Source organism: Ruditapes philippinarum, unplaced genomic scaffold, assembly GCF_026571515.1.
Source record: "Ruditapes philippinarum isolate M1 unplaced genomic scaffold, ASM2657151v2 ctg2520_1_1_1_1, whole genome shotgun sequence".
Classification (NCBI taxonomy): Eukaryota; Metazoa; Mollusca; class Bivalvia; order Venerida; family Veneridae; genus Ruditapes; species Ruditapes philippinarum.
In genome coordinates this window covers 16,966-32,922 of record NW_026862710.1, presented here as the reverse complement: position 1 = coordinate 32,922, position 15,957 = coordinate 16,966, and the positions used below count along the sequence as shown (strand labels likewise).

The 15,957-nt window shown below is 33.3% G+C and overlaps 2 protein-coding genes across 4 annotated transcripts; one reads left to right on the top strand and one right to left on the bottom strand.

Moving 5' to 3' along the window:
* The first annotated feature begins 1,459 nt into the window (after positions 1–1,459).
* LOC132719974 (serine/threonine-protein phosphatase 6 regulatory ankyrin repeat subunit B-like) lies at positions 1,460–7,141 on the top strand. 3 transcript variants are annotated; one of them, XM_060703942.1, is made up of 5 exons: positions 1,460–1,724; positions 2,040–2,108; positions 3,876–4,045; positions 4,294–4,929; positions 5,316–7,141. In XM_060703942.1, the coding sequence occupies exons 3-5, from the start codon at positions 3,925–3,927 to the stop codon at positions 6,434–6,436; spliced, it is 1,878 nt and encodes a 625-aa protein (XP_060559925.1). In that variant the 5' UTR covers positions 1,460–1,724; positions 2,040–2,108; positions 3,876–3,924; the 3' UTR covers positions 6,437–7,141. The 3 variants fall into 3 exon arrangements, with proteins under 3 accessions (XP_060559925.1, XP_060559926.1, XP_060559927.1); XM_060703943.1 differs by lacking the exon at positions 1,460–1,724 and adding an exon at positions 1,744–1,850; XM_060703944.1 differs by lacking the exon at positions 1,460–1,724 and adding an exon at positions 1,771–1,804.
* A 1,921-nt stretch (positions 7,142–9,062) lies between these two features.
* LOC132719973 (fatty acid desaturase 6-like) lies at positions 9,063–15,913 on the bottom strand. Its single transcript, XM_060703940.1, has 2 exons — positions 15,044–15,913; positions 9,063–10,899 (listed from the first exon to the last, which is right to left on the bottom strand). The coding sequence occupies exons 1-2, from the start codon at positions 15,835–15,837 to the stop codon at positions 10,650–10,652; spliced, it is 1,044 nt and encodes a 347-aa protein (XP_060559923.1). The 5' UTR covers positions 15,838–15,913; the 3' UTR covers positions 9,063–10,649.
* Between the last annotated feature and the right edge of the window lie 44 nt (positions 15,914–15,957).

The window sequence follows — 15,957 nt, the reverse complement described above, 5'->3', positions numbered from 1 at the left end:
AGAAATCTACAGGTATTTTAAAAATTATGCGGTTAGGTTAAAAAATGGCAAGCCTACATTACTGACTATCTAAAAGTCATGACTTTTTCTAGTAATGAATTTCAGGTGAGCAATCCATTGCCATCATGACCTTGTTTTTATCCCCAATGCTAACAAACAGGGAAATACAACATATAATCATCTTTTCCTGTAACAATGGACCTCATGTCGATCTTCAATAACGATTGCTTTAAAGTGAATGGTTTCTTTTGTGGGTCACGAGAGCTAAAATAGAAAAAAATATCTTTCGAAAAAATTGACTGATAATCAACTTACTTTATCTTACTTGCCTTTGGTATAAAAAAATACTCGTTATTTTCCAACATATACCCTGGTGAGCGATTTTAAGCTCTCATTTCTGAATTGTATCCCTATGTGAATTTGCAGACAAGTGCTTCATGCATATTCTTGTTTGGTATTCTTTTAACTACACAGCGTAAACTTTTACTGAATAATATCCCTAAGTGAACTTAGAAATAATTGATTAAAGTGTTTGGTCATTTAAGGTAAAGAAGATTAAAACAAAGTCAAAACTTGAGTCAGTGCTTTTAATGAAAGGGACTCAGCTAAAGTCTTCTTGTCGTGACAGGACTTTGTTGTATTTGATGTAGGTCTGGGCCAATAGCTTGTGATAGTTAACCAGCATACTTCTTATTGTGAAAAATGACCAAAGAATGAAAAATACTTTTAACTTGATTCGTACTAAGAATTGCACAAAGATTTTTTACATTTAATTTTGAGAATATTTTTTTATTATCATTGTATATCATTCCATTTTAAGTACTCGTGTTAATCTATGACAAAAATTGAAAGTTTATGTTATTAGGCTTTTAGACCTCAGTGATCGAATCTTCGTTCTTTCTGTGTCCTGGAAAGATATACATGTATGTTGCAAAAAGAAAATGCAAGGGAACATAATTAAGTTATATGCATAAGGTATTGTAGAGATTACGTGTTTATTATTCAGAGATGTCAGATCTATAGTTTAGTATTTTTTATTTGTTTTTGTTGTGTTAAAAGCCATACCGATACCTTAATGGTCATACTTTACTGGTTGAGAAAAACCTCATGTGCCCTTGTTGCGCATTATATCAGACACGAGTTGGCATCTGAATAGAACCACGGACGTTCCGTAAGCTAGCTGGATGAAATAAATCTAATTCCCTGGCAGGATAATTTTATTTGGAATTTAATAATTAAAATGCGATGCAAGAATAAAAGAGAACAAACACTTGTCCGATATGTTTGTTTATATTAAATCATTAATTATTTCAATATAGAAGAATATTACATATTAATTATTTATCAGTAGTAATTGAATTTTCAATCAATGACGCCCGTGGGAATAAATCAACGCATTTGATAACACATGCGTCGCGATACAGGTTATTTCTCGTTGAAGTAGTTTGTCTCCCGCCTGAATTACATTATGTTTTTGAGCACACAAAGAAGTGGTTACGAATGAAAAATAATCGATGGTAGTGATTGATTTATCCATTGACTGTAAATATACCGGCGCCCATATACCGGTGTTACACTATTGCACCGTGTGTACATTACCTCTAAAATCATGGATTAACAAAATAATAGACGCATGATTATCTTTTCATTTTATCAGAAAGACACTTTAAAATCAGACAGGCACTTTTGAACACCGAAATGGAAAATCGTCGTGAATAAGAAAGGTTAGTTGGTTTAAGCATTAGCATGGATAAGTTTAAACATTTGGAATACATTTGTTGTTTATTTCGCTAGTAGTTTAAAGGTGTAATTTAAAGCTGGACTTTTTATGTTGACCCAGTGACACGGATGTACTTTGGCATTCAATTTTAGACTCTTAAATTTAGCATTTTTAGTATTTTTTTTATATAAAAATGAAGCAATTATTATAACACAATGTACAATGTACATGTACAAAAGGGCAAATATCAAAAGCTAGAAAACCTTTTATAAATATCAGAATTAACATTCCCTTACGATATGTTATATTTATTTTTCAGATACTTAAAGATCAAATATAGCTGTGGGAATTTATAACATTACAGGATATTTAAATCGGTTATTATTTGGTAAGCCCTTTATTTGTGTGAATATTTATATATAAATGTATTCAAACCGTAAGTCTTTTCATGTGATCAAATTATCATGGGAAATTCTTTTTTCTTTACTTTAAGCTATCAAGTTCTGCGGTTTAAATGGCTTTTAAAATGTTCAAGTAGAAAATATCGCCTTTGTTAAACTGCTATAATAATTGATTTCAGCGACCTCTAGATACTGTTTGTTTGACAGCTATTTTCATTCCACAAGAAAAGGTTTTTATGTTATATCACATTTATCAAAGTTTAAATTTTCGATTATTCATTAACGCTTAACTTTTCGATTTAAAATAACGAATTTAATCTGTTGTTTCTGCATGTCTCACCGGGATTATGTTTACACGATACGTTTGGTAGAATCTAAATTGATCTTGTAGAAGAAAATATGTTATTACATATAACGGATTCATTTGTAATAGAAAAAAAAGTGAGTGTGTTTTTATGCACTATTTGCAGTAACATCAAAGATATATTTTGCGTTAATGTTTATGTTTAAAAAATTTAGTTACTAAATACGCTCGTATAAGCAGAACAGAACATATCTGCTGTTATTGTTTATGTGTTTACTTAAAAAAAATAAAGAAGAACATTTTCGGATAATTACTATTATATCGGACATATTTTGTTGAAAAGAAAGAAACAAACATTATATAAATATCAATAAGTACATGTTAGGCATCAATAGTTTATAGCTGGACATTTGAATTTGTTTTCAAACAATAAGTTTTTGATGTTTAAATTGAGTATAGTGTTTGGGCTTACGGAAATGGAAGTTGTTAGCTTTTAAACCCGCGTGGTCGCCGAATGTGAAGGGGTCAGAAAAGTTCGACCAACACAAGAAATGTTTGTATTAAGAATTCTATCTATATGCTGTAACGTCTCAAATTTACATGCATGTATAACACTTGATAGTCCTTAGTCTTAGGAGAGAGGGATAAATTGCCCTAGTCTGCTTTAGTGTCTGCAGTGGCTTAAGATTTTCCTATATTATGCTTTACTAAATCGAAATGAACTTAATACATATATGGCAGAAAAAATATCGTTCTCAGCTGTAAAACACACCCGCTTTATATCACGCAGACGAGCTATACATCATGGTCACGTCTAATAAAAATCTTAGATAGCAGAACCATCAATATTTAAACAGGTTTACAAATCCATATAAATAAGATAGCTTTATTTGTTTCTCTAGGTAACCCATAATTGTAAAGCAATTGTCACATTTGGTAGAAAATAATTACACCGACATTATAAAAGATTTATAAAGAGTGTACACATTGATTTTGAACGAAAATTTTGTCAAATTTCCATTGATAGACCTCAAAGCCACTTATAGATATTTTGCAGGAAGTAATGAATTTTATACCAAATATGATGTTATTAGTTAATACTTTATTACATAAAACAGTTTATCAGTTTCTAAAATGCTTTCCATGATGCCTTCAGTTGGAATATAATGGTCATTCTGACAATGGACATGAACCAATGAAAAGACAAAATCATGATGTAAAATTTTAAAGCTTTAATACATGCAGAATTACTTTAAAAAAGTTTGGTAATAGACAAAAATAAACAAAAAAGATCTGTGAAGACTCCTCAAGGATGTGAAACTTTTTTTTAAAGTTTTTCTATCACAGTCCTTTTAAAACAAAAGGATTTTTTTTCGGAAAATAGTATATGCTTTTTCAAATGTTTCTTTGGCAAGTGTATAATTTTCTTAACAATATTCTTCTTTTCCAGAAATATATCACAGGCAACATGGTTTATCGAACGAAATAAAACTCTGAAAATGGTACAAGAAAGACAGAGGATGGAAGCGTTGATTGGTCACGTTATCAACGATGCTCCACACGAGAGTTTGCGAGAACTAAACAGGAACATTGACATTGTTGATGACGATATAACAATAGGTACTTAAGTATTCTTTCATTAGCAGTATCTTAAGACGTCTGAGAATCATATGTTCTTTAGCAGACTTTCATTATAAAATATATTGTATTTTTGGTGCACATGGTAGTGCGAATGACAGAAGAAAGTATTTCATGACCAATCACAACTAAACTGACCTGCGCCGTCCGGAACCAGCTCTCTACCTATACTGAACTAACTGACCGGCTTATATTTGGTTTTCCTAACGTCATTTTCTTTTTTATTACAGATTGTACAACGCTTACCAATCACTGTGTCTGCGCAGAAAATTTCGAATACTTCCGGAAACCAGAACACATGCTTCAATGTCTGCGGAAACAGAAATGTTTTCATTGTCAAAGATATCGCTGCATGGACAAGAAACATGAAGTTATCACAGCGTCTACAAAGTTGATACTTATATCGGCTGCAATGGGGAGCTTTGAGCTTTTTTGCTTTTTACATAGGCATGGCTGTTGCCTAGAAACAAAGTCGGGAATATTTGAACTTCGACCTTTGCATCTTGCCATTGCAAATGGACATTTTAAAATATTTCGGTATCTCATAGCCCAGCAAGTTGATATAAACGCAACTATTCGTTCACAAGGAACTTCATACTCACCTTTAATGCTAGCGGTAATGTATGGCCGCGAGGACATGGTGCGAGATCTGCTCACGTGCAGCGGAATTAATCTAAGGTATAGGAATTCCTTGCTGCAGTCTCCTGTCTTGTTTGCGGTACAGAACAATAATTTAGATCTTGTTAATATATTGCTGAGCGCGGAGGAGCTTCTACAGGACAATCGCCTCAGTAGTAATGTTTCACAGCAGAAAAAGATACGTAATATGCACCACCCTTGTGCCATGTTGGAGGCTCTCAAAAAGGGTAAGCTAAATAAAATTATTCAGATGTAAGTAATAATAATGGGAACATACTGTTAATTAGTACAAAATGGTATCCAGACATATTTTTTCCTTTAGATATCTTAATTTATCAAAATTCTAAGAAAATCATTTGATTGGGACATCATTTGTCCAAGGTTATTTACCTATCATACGAGAACGCAGCGTTGTTTGTTTGTTTTGTTGTTGTGACTATATTGCGCTGTATGTAAACTTCATACAATACAATGAGAATTCCTAAAATATCTCGGACATTTGTGACTCTTAGTACATTAGTACATAGATCGCGTGTCTGTTGTATTCAACTGTTTATGTTTGTCATACCGTTTTCTATCGTTATAGTTTTATCCTTTACGTTGTCTGTTTCAGATAATATAACTGTCTTGAAGACTCTTCTTGAAAATGGATGCCAAGTAGACTTCGTGTTCAATGGCTATCATACGCAGACGACAGCTTTAGTTTTGGCGGCAATTTGCAACTCTCACAAATGCATGGATCTTCTTATAGACCATGGTGCTGATACTGATGTATCAGTGAATGGTTTTACAGCATTAGATTGGTCAGAACATTTGGGCTGGACTGAATGTATAAAAGCTTTGCAAGGTGCTAAATTTAGAAATCTATTAAAAGGTTTAGATAGTGACAACGATTTAAGCAGTTCAGACGCGTCACATGACCTTGGTCGTCATGACGATGACACAGATATTAGTGACAATGTTGAACTTGATGCAGATAGCGATGGAGATAATATTGAAGTTGATGGAAATGAGTGCGGAGTTTCTGAAAAAAGATATCCTCTTTTTGAAATATGGAGCTTTATTCAATGGATAGATGTTAGTGAGGCCATAAAAAGACTTATTGCAAAAGGTAATGACGTCAATACACGGGATAGGTACGGCCGTACATGTTTGCATGTGGCTGTTGAGGAACAAAATGTGAGTGGGGTGAGGAATTTACTACAACTTGGTGCTGACACGGAATTACGTGACATCTGTGACGCTACGCCATTATGGCACGCGGTATATTGGAATAAGGAAAGCATGATAAAAGAACTTGTGTTCGCAAACGTGACACTTGAATGTAATGCGCGTGAAGATGCTTATCGTATTGGACTGCCATGGGTTGACATTCCAGACCAAGATGATACAAACTTGGCGTATAGATCAACGCTTTATGTTGCTGTTAAGAAAAACTTCTCACAAACTGTTCGACTGTTTCTTGAAGCAGGCTATCAAACAGACGAAGAAAACATTGAAGAATTACTATTAATAGCTAAACCGGAAGTTAAAGAAATGTTACTTGAGTATACTAGTCAACCATGTTCTTTGTTCAATACAACAAGAAACTATTTACGGCGCAAGTACAAGAAAAAAATTCACGCGCTTCTAAGTGATATGGATCTACCACTCCGTGTTAAAGATTATCTTCTACTAAGAGACATTGTCGATCTCAAAATTGAGCCAGATCTATCTACTGTTGACTCAGGCTGAACTGAAACTTATACAATATTTTCATATTTTCAGAATACCATTTTTTTTATCTAGAATGAAACAGAATATTTTTATCTAATCAGATATGTGCTAAATATAACAGCATCCGGGTATAGACATCATGAAATCAAAATCAAATGAAATATATACTTTCCGAATTAAACAAGCCCCTTTCTTCTCTATCTTTTCCGGAAAGCTTATATTCTTGTGTTAAGCAATTTAAAATTAAGATTTGTAAATAATTTAATGATTCTAATAACAATGAGACCTGCCTTAATAATCATTTTTTACGTTGTCATTTTAATGACATACATAAATGCATTGTTTTTATCTCTGTCATGATAAATGGTAAAATAGCAAACTATGTTCTTGGAAAGGAAATAGTATTGGAAGGTGTACATTTGTATTCCGTGCTCTTGAAAATAGTTTTATTTAATCACATTTATAAACGTCAGTCGGAGAAGCCAAAGAGAGACTTAGATCTATTGCAAAAGGTAAATACACGCGACGAAAGAAGCATGTTATTGATTTACCACGCCTCTTAGCTCATTCAATCGGCGGGTATTTGCCAAGTCCAAGACAAAGAAAGTTAACTTCTTTGATCTGTTGAAATACATAGTACTAATGCCAAAATGAATCACATAGACTTTTTTTATTTATTGTTTTGTTTGACATATTAAATGAATAAGAAAGATAACATTTAAATACTTATTTTGTTATTATTTTTCGGTTTTGAAAATAAGAAATAATCTCCTTATTGGGAATGAGAAATGCTGGTCTACAAAGATTTATCATAGACTTGGTATTATAAGTATCGTATATGGATGGTATTGGCGCGTAGTAGATATAATATAGCATATCAACCATACATGACTATGATACGTGAGATAATCATACTGGCAGACATTTAGACCATATATACGTATTTTAATATCTAGATCAACATTTCAACATACCGATGTAATCAGTTGTTATAAGGTTATCGGAAGTTGGCCACGTTCTACGTCAAGGTTACAAAACTGCACCAATATTAGGACCAGCAAAAATGTCCCCCTTGCTGTATATGACAGACTTTCCCATATATGTTTGGTACAATAAGCTGAGCCTTAGTTAAACACTGAGTCTTCTTTAAAAAGAAACTGTTTATTAATAAATAGGAGTCACAGATCGCACTATGTAAGCAAACGATAATATGTGGTCTGTCAGGCACGGTGGTCTCTTGCTATTCCGGCCGCAGTGTGGCTATTTTGACAGTTTTGATATATCGTTTACCATGGAAACTGCCATTTTACAAAAAAAATCCAACACGTCAACATATGTTTTTCTTTCTATTTTTGAATTCACCATTAATTTTTACTCATTATACAAAATTTTTTAGAAAATTCTATGAAAGGATTAGTTTTTTCTAAAACTGTTGAAAATGTCTTTAAACAGTGCAATTATAAAAAATGGAGCCAAATGATCTTAAAGTTACACCAGTGACTTACGGGGGAGGAACTGTTACACGAAGGATGGAGTTCTTCTGATAACTTGTCATAACTGTCATGGAGTTCCAGGAAAACGTTACGGATTCGTTGGAAAACTTTTATATATACCGAAGAAATACTCGTAAAAAGATAGTTTTCGTCTTTAAAAAGAGAGTTTGAGATGCTAAATGAAACTTTGGTGATTTAATAAGCTTGCCTTACATATTGTATTATGTGTCAGGAAAAAAACACCTCCTCCCTCGTGGACTGCCCGATGATTTTAACCATGGTTATAGATCATATATTAAGTTTACTACGACTGATGTCACTTTCAACTTAAATCATACAAGTTTTGACCTTTTGATGATTGTTCAGTAAACCGTCCTTTATCACATATACGAGTAGGCGACTCAGATATTTGACAAAATTCGTTCAAGGTTTCTTTTATTATTAATGAACGTTTTTAACAACCGAAATTATTAATTATATCTATTATTATCACAAACCATGACGTCTGGTTTATATTATCAAGAAATACGTGTACATTGCACTAGATGATAATTACTGCTCCAGGTACGAAATGGTCAATACAAGGACAGAAGATAAAAAAATATCCGTAATTTGAACTAGCGTAGGTCAAATACTGTGGCCTGCATTGCACTTGACCTGCATTTCACTTATGGCTCTTGTTTTAATGTATATTTATGCTTAAATATATTTTTTAATTTTGAAATAGAACAGGTACAATTTCAAAACATGGAAGATTATATCGCTTTCAAACTGCATAAACGCATTTTGTGTACAGTTTAGTTATTGTACGGAATATTTACGGATCAGTAAGATCCGGTTTTTTTTTCTGGCTTACATTGTATAATAGGATAATGTCTTCATACAGTTCTATAAACTGGAACCAGACATTATTTGTATTGCATGATTGTTGTCAAACAATCATTTTCCTGAATATAAACACTCAGGGATGTTTACATTCAGCTTTGGGGTGGTTATCTTCTAAAGGACTCAACTCTGCACGAGCACACTACGTACAAAAGACGAACATAATTTACATGAATAAAGTTCACGTCGTCTGCTCACAGTATTTGTATATTATAGCATGACGAACAAAATAACATAAAAATAAATTTCAAAACCTAAATATTTGGATTCTTTATTTAAAATCATAACATTTATCTAATTAACAACTTAAATTATCACAGAAATAACAACATGTAAAGCATTGTCATATATAATCAAAATAATAATATAAAATTTAATACAAAATGTAATACAATTATCTTCAAACACAAAAACAGACTACATGTACTAACAATTATATAAAAAAAACATGTTCTTTTTTCAAGCATTATAAAAATTGAAATTTCAAAAAAGAATGAAATAAAATTAATAAGATATTTTACACAGTATGATGGGTGCATATTGTAATCAGTTTCATGTATATCATTATGTATGTGCATAATTTTTTTAAAAATAATTCTGGTTTTATTTTTATGGCGTCCCGTCCATAATGAAAAAAAAAAAGATTTTGGCTCATAATGCCATTAATCAATATATTTCATATCTGCATGCATTGGTCTCCTTAAAACATGAAATACATGAACGAACTGCATATACATACACTATTTATTTAACAATATTGAAATGATACAACATATAAACTGTAAAAGCCTTGTTCCTGAATTTCGCAATTCTACACAAAACATTTAATGCTACAATGTACAATGCCCAGAAGAAAATTACCATGTGCCCAATATTGACTGATTTTAAGTAAAAGTAGTTGTCATTAAATACTTAATAAGGCAAATGTTTTATTTAAGGCTACAAATGCCAACCATGCAGCCAACTAACATTGATGGAAAAAAACTTTGTATACAGCTACATAAAACAATGTGGTCGAAAAATAAAACAACAATATTTCATTATCAAAATACTTGAAATTAAAGTGAACAATTTCCAAGTTTAATACTATGTTAGAGAAATCACTATATGCAATCGCCAACATTACAAAAGAAGCTGAAGTTAACAAAAGTAAAATTTAAAGCCATTTTTGTTTTCCAAATTACACGTAATAAGTCTTTACCTTTGAGAGTAAACGCAAAGATGAGTGAAGTGATTACTAATGATGGAGATGATTATGACGATGACGACGACGACGAATTTGTTGATGATGACAATGATGTTTTTTAACATAAAAACAATTGTAAAGCTATTTTATCTTCCGATGTAACAATCTACCGAAGAACTTGATCGTTATATGTTTTCTCAAGATACTGATTTTAAAATCTTAATATATCATTTACAAGTAGTGAATTGACAGTCATATATTTCATCTATCTATAACACTGACATGTAATGGATAACAGCTAGTGTTGAGCGTAAATAAATAATAAATCTGTGGAAGATATACATAAATACAATGAAATACAAAACTGTCTAAAACATTGGGTACTACTCAAGTCTACAGAGACATTAAAATTTAACATGTACACCTGAACACATTTGTCCTTATCTATTTTCAAAACATTTCTTACTCAAAATTTAACTTCTCCCAACACTCATACAATGTACAAGCAATTTCCTATTTTCCTATTAACCTTTCTCCGGTTTTTATTAACGTATATTAAGGCGAAATGAAAAAAAAAATCTTTATAAAATTGTCATGTACCGTTTGTAATCCTCGTGCAAAATCAAACTAATAATTGTCATGTGTGTGTAATTATTTTTTTCCCCAATTACTGTATGCCAACAAAATGTGTTATTGGTGGTGCGTTGACCATTAAGGTATCGTATTTTTCAAGGAAGAGTCCAAGTCTGTTCATGTAGGATTTCTCGTTGTAAGGTAGCGTACTGTTTTTCAAAAACTTCGACACAACTGGTTTGATCTTTAAGCACATGTTGTCAGATAGATTTGGAAACAAATGGTGTTCCACGTGACAACTGATTATAGAATGTCCGAATGCATAGTCTATGGAGGGCGATCGTTGCCAAAATTCCAGTCATGTAATGTGATCCTTTTGAAAACTACTTTTGAAAATGCGAACGTTTATGTCTAGCATTTTTTTATTGTATTTCTGCACAACAAATGATATGCCTCTTAATCCATCTTTTAATTGAAAGCACCCGCTTTTAAATAACAAGTTTAATGTTAATCTCAACAACTGACATAACATGTAGAAAACGACTAATTTACAAGTTCGTATCTTCCATTGCATATAATAAATAAGCATGTTTGCACACTTGTAGATATCTATCTGTACCTGAAAAATACAAGTGAAATGTAAAACTCGAATACAGAAAATAGAATTTAATAAAACGTGTTTCCAGTCGTAGAACTACAACAGTACGTTTACACAGTAACACGTTTAAAAAGACAAAAGTAGATTCACAAAGTTAAACGATTTTAAGTCATGCATGACGCCCCGCCCCTCTCTGAGTACTTACGATCTTCTATTACGAAATGTACGGACAGGTATAATACCCGTCGCGTCTCTCCTATTTCTCAATAATGTGAAGGAAAACACGGCGTCCATTCTAACTTTTTTTATTTCTATAAAGAGTCAAATATTTTTTGTATCAAATGAAAGATTACTCCATAAGCTTTGTATGAGTGCCTCAAAAATAAAAATAAATTAAATAGATGTATTGAAATTTTTGTTTCAAAATTTATCATTTTTTCCTTTGAGAACTAGTAAGAAAAACACGGCGTTCCCTCCAAACCTTTTTATTTCGTAATCAATTTTGATAATTTTGGATTGAAATAAAAGTGTGCTTCATACGATTTATAATATATAATGCCTAAAATATAACTGAATTAAAACAAAATGAATTATTTTTTTTGTTTTAAAGTTTATCAAGTTACTTTCTGTAAAATAGAGAAAATAAGAATCCCTAAAGAACGCTCAAAATGACAAAATTGAGAATGTTGCAGGCTCGGTTTGATTGAGCCTGTTCATGGACGGTAATGGAAAGTGCAAGTTACCGTCCACGCCCCCTAGCACCGTCTCAAGCAAAATTCAACATTTAATATGAACGGGTACAATTATGAAACTTCCGCACATGTGTTAATATGGCGATTATCATGGAACCTTCAATGTGACACGTAAGTGCCATAAAAAAACGGCACATGGTCCCCAAGTAAGAAAACATAACACACTCTGAAATTCAGTAAGAGATACATGGCGCCCCCTACTAGCTTTTTTATTTCTTGGTCAATTTTGATAAATTTAGACTCAAGTAAAAGAATCCTTCATGAACTTTCTAGTGATGCCTTAGAAATGAAAATTACTTACGTATTTAAAATTTTGTTTCGAACTTATTGTTGTTTATTTTTCTCACTTAAAACCACACTCATATATTTGTCAGGAAAATCACGTCGCTTCCTTAAGATACTTTATTCAAAAAAGAAAATGAATATTGACATAAGCTCTGGACAAGTATATTAAAAATCTGGAAGCAAAGTGATCCCTCGGAAGCACTAATCACAACAAAATTACATAAAATATGATAAACAAGATTAACAAGGAAAGGCGGCGTTCAATGAACGCAACCCCCATATGACCCAGCAACAAGAACCAGTGGCAAGGAGCCCAGGCGGACCCCAAACAAAAACAGGACAGGACAAAGACAGAGCATGGACAGGTTATTCACTAAATGATAAATAATTTGTAACTGATTAGGAATTCAAAGGAATTGCAGACTCGGTTTTATTGAGTCTGTACATGAGGGAAAATGAACAAGTTCAACTTCCCTTACGCCCCCTAGCACCGACTTGAGCGGTACTCAATTATCAACACTTAATAGCGCTGGCATCAATGATCCCGAATGACCTGAAAAATATAACAACACTGAAGTGGAGTACGGGGCAACTTTTTACAGCTGCTACACGGCACTTGACACCTGCTGTTGTGAAGTATAAAAATCTTGAAACAAAGTGATCCCTCGGAAGCATAAATCACAACAAAATTACATAAGAAATGCAGACTTGGTTTGATTGAGTCTGTACATGAGGGATAATGAACAAGTGCAAAATGTTTTTATTCATACTGAAAATACCATATTAAAGATTGTACATATGTGCTACGGATAAGTTTTTTTCTTGATTTCGGAAAGGAAATCTCGGTGGCCGCTTTAAAGTCCTATTTTTGCAAATACTTGCATAGTTTTTGTTGAAAATGAAATTTGTGCCAATACATTTTTCAATGATACCAATAAAAATATTGGATGGTCTTTAGATTATCAATAGAATTACTCCCTTGAAGTTGGTCATTGTTTGCCCTAAAAATTTCCAAATCGCCGATGTTTCTCAGGAAAACACCAAAGGGACCCGGCACAGTGTTGGGATAGTGTAAAAAAGTAATTCTAGAAAAAAAATTATACTTTATATATAATATATAGACAAGGGGTGGAACTCGCCAAATCGGCCGAACGCCCCTAGTCCAGTATAAGTCAAAATTGCAAAGTCATTCTTGCGTAAATCATATAAAGCTATATATCAAATTGCAGCTAAATGACATCACTAGACGTTGACAATAACATTACTGTCCCCACTTAAACCGTTTTTGAACAACAAACCGATATTTCGGATGAAACATCGTATTTTTGCTAGGTCGGACACAACCGTGCAACCTGTCAACACTCGATTTTCTACGTGTAAAAACGCAATTCCAGACCATGTCATTATACCAACCCACAATAAATCGATAAAACAAAACAAAATAAACAACTTACCGCTGGAAATTGTTCCAAAACAAATCAGTTATAGCAAACATTCATTTCTTTTTATTTCTCTTCCGTCAAAATATTTTTTGAAGCCATGATACATTCTCGGCAACGGTTGTAAGACATCGTTTGATTGGACGATTCTGTGACCCAGCAATGCTTTGTATTTTAATCAACCAATGAAATAAACCGTTTCAAATTGGTCACGTGATAGCCAATGGATGCTGATTACAACTTTCATTTTCACATTCAGGAATTAATTGTTTACAGACGCTATAAAACATTTTAACATCAATTTCCGGCGGTAAGTTGTTTCTTTTGTTTTTGTATTATTGATTTATTGCGGGTTGATATAATGTCATGGTTTGGAATTGCGTTTTTACACGTAGAAAATCGAGTGGGGACAGGTTGCACGGTTGTGTCCGACCTAGCAAAAAAAAAGATGTTTCATCCGAAATATCGGTTTGTTGTTCAAAAACGGTTTAAGTGGGGACAGTAATGTTATTGTCAACGTCTAGTGATGTCATTTAGCTGCAATTTGATATACATGTATAGCTTTATATGATTTACGCAAGAATGACTTTGCAATTTTGACTTATACTGGACTAGGGGCATTCAGCCGATTTGGCGAGTTCAACCCCTTGTCTATATATTATATATACAATATATTTTTTTTTTAAAGATTACTTTTTTAAAACTATCCCAACACTGTGCTGGGTCCCTGTGGAAAACACGATGTTAAATAATAAGTTTATGCATAAGTTATCTTCATCATAAATGGTAAAACCAGCAATTTTCAAGTGATGTTGCTAGCGACAAAACTTTTGTAACAAATGAAACAAATATATATTATGAAAAATGCGGTATGTTGTCCTTCGGTTTTATTTAGAAATATGAGAGAGGCGCCGTTTTATACCTGTCCGCAATAGAAGTTCGTAAATACTCCGAGAGGGGCGGGGCGTTATGCTTGACTTAAAATCGTTTAACTTTGTGAATCTACTTTTGTCATTTTAAACATGGTACTGTGTTAACGTACTGTTGTAGTTCTACAACTGGTAAAACGTTTTCTTAAACTCTATTTTCTGTATTTAAGATTTACATTTCATTTGTATATTTCATATCTATAAGTGTGCAAACATGCATATGTATTGCATGCAATGGAAGATATGAACTTATAAATTTGTTGTCGCTCTAGATGTTAAGATTAACATGTAAACTTGTTATATAAAGGCGGGAACCTTCAATTAAAAGATTGAATTAAGAGACATATCATGTGCTATGCACGGGTACAATAAAAAATGGTAGGCATACAAGTTTGCAATTTCAAAAGTCATTTTAAAAAGGAACACTTTACATGTCTGGAATTTTGGCAACGAACGCCCTCCATAAGTCTAGCACAAAATTACTTGGCAGGTTCAACACGCCTGTTGTCATTTGGTACAACCGAACAGGTTTGCTTTCCTTGGCATACATTGGTAATCCAATATGCTGGAAAATGTTAACATGTATATAAGGTATCGATAGCATGGCCCTCGACGCCCAGACAATAGCGAGTGCACCCCATAAGCTACAGTGGGATACATTCATTAGTGAGTATACCAATACAAAAAGTCCAAAGCCAGCACGAACGCAGTACTTCACCAGTCCAAAGAAAGCTTTCTTTTCCACAAGCCCCGCGATAGAGACGAGAGGGGTAAAAGGCGGTAGAAGCAGAGGCGCCACGAACATGTACACATACCTTGGTAGAAAAGGCATTTTCCACGTGCTAGAGTCACCAATTCCGACAATGTTGGTGTAAGGGTGATGTTCTTTTATGTGTATGTCATACGCAAGCTCTTCAGAAAATGACCCAATTATCTCGACAAATAACACGGACAGTGGCCGTGTCCATGATTTATTACTGCTTAAAGATCCATGAGCCGAGAGGTGGCCGTTCTTTGTAGCTAATGCTGAATGCATCCAGCCTAACAGGAAAATACCTGTGCCTATGTTCACCCATGATTCCGATCGGATAAGCAACAAACTGACTGGGAAAAGAGCAACGAATATTCCAGTTATAGCCCAGTCCACACCGTATAAATCCCACCAAGAACTTTGTTTAATGACAACATCAACCTTAGACCGTAAGTCCGAAAACTTTGGTAAGTTATCTAGTTTCACTGAATCGTATACGTTCTCTCCTTTCTTCCCATTTGCCTTCATTTTCGGTTTATTGCGTATGCCTAGTTCGATTATTTGGATGTCATTGACAGCGATAGAATCACGTGTCGTATCATGTGACTTAGTACAGGGGCAATTTATTAAATCAATTATTTTTTAATT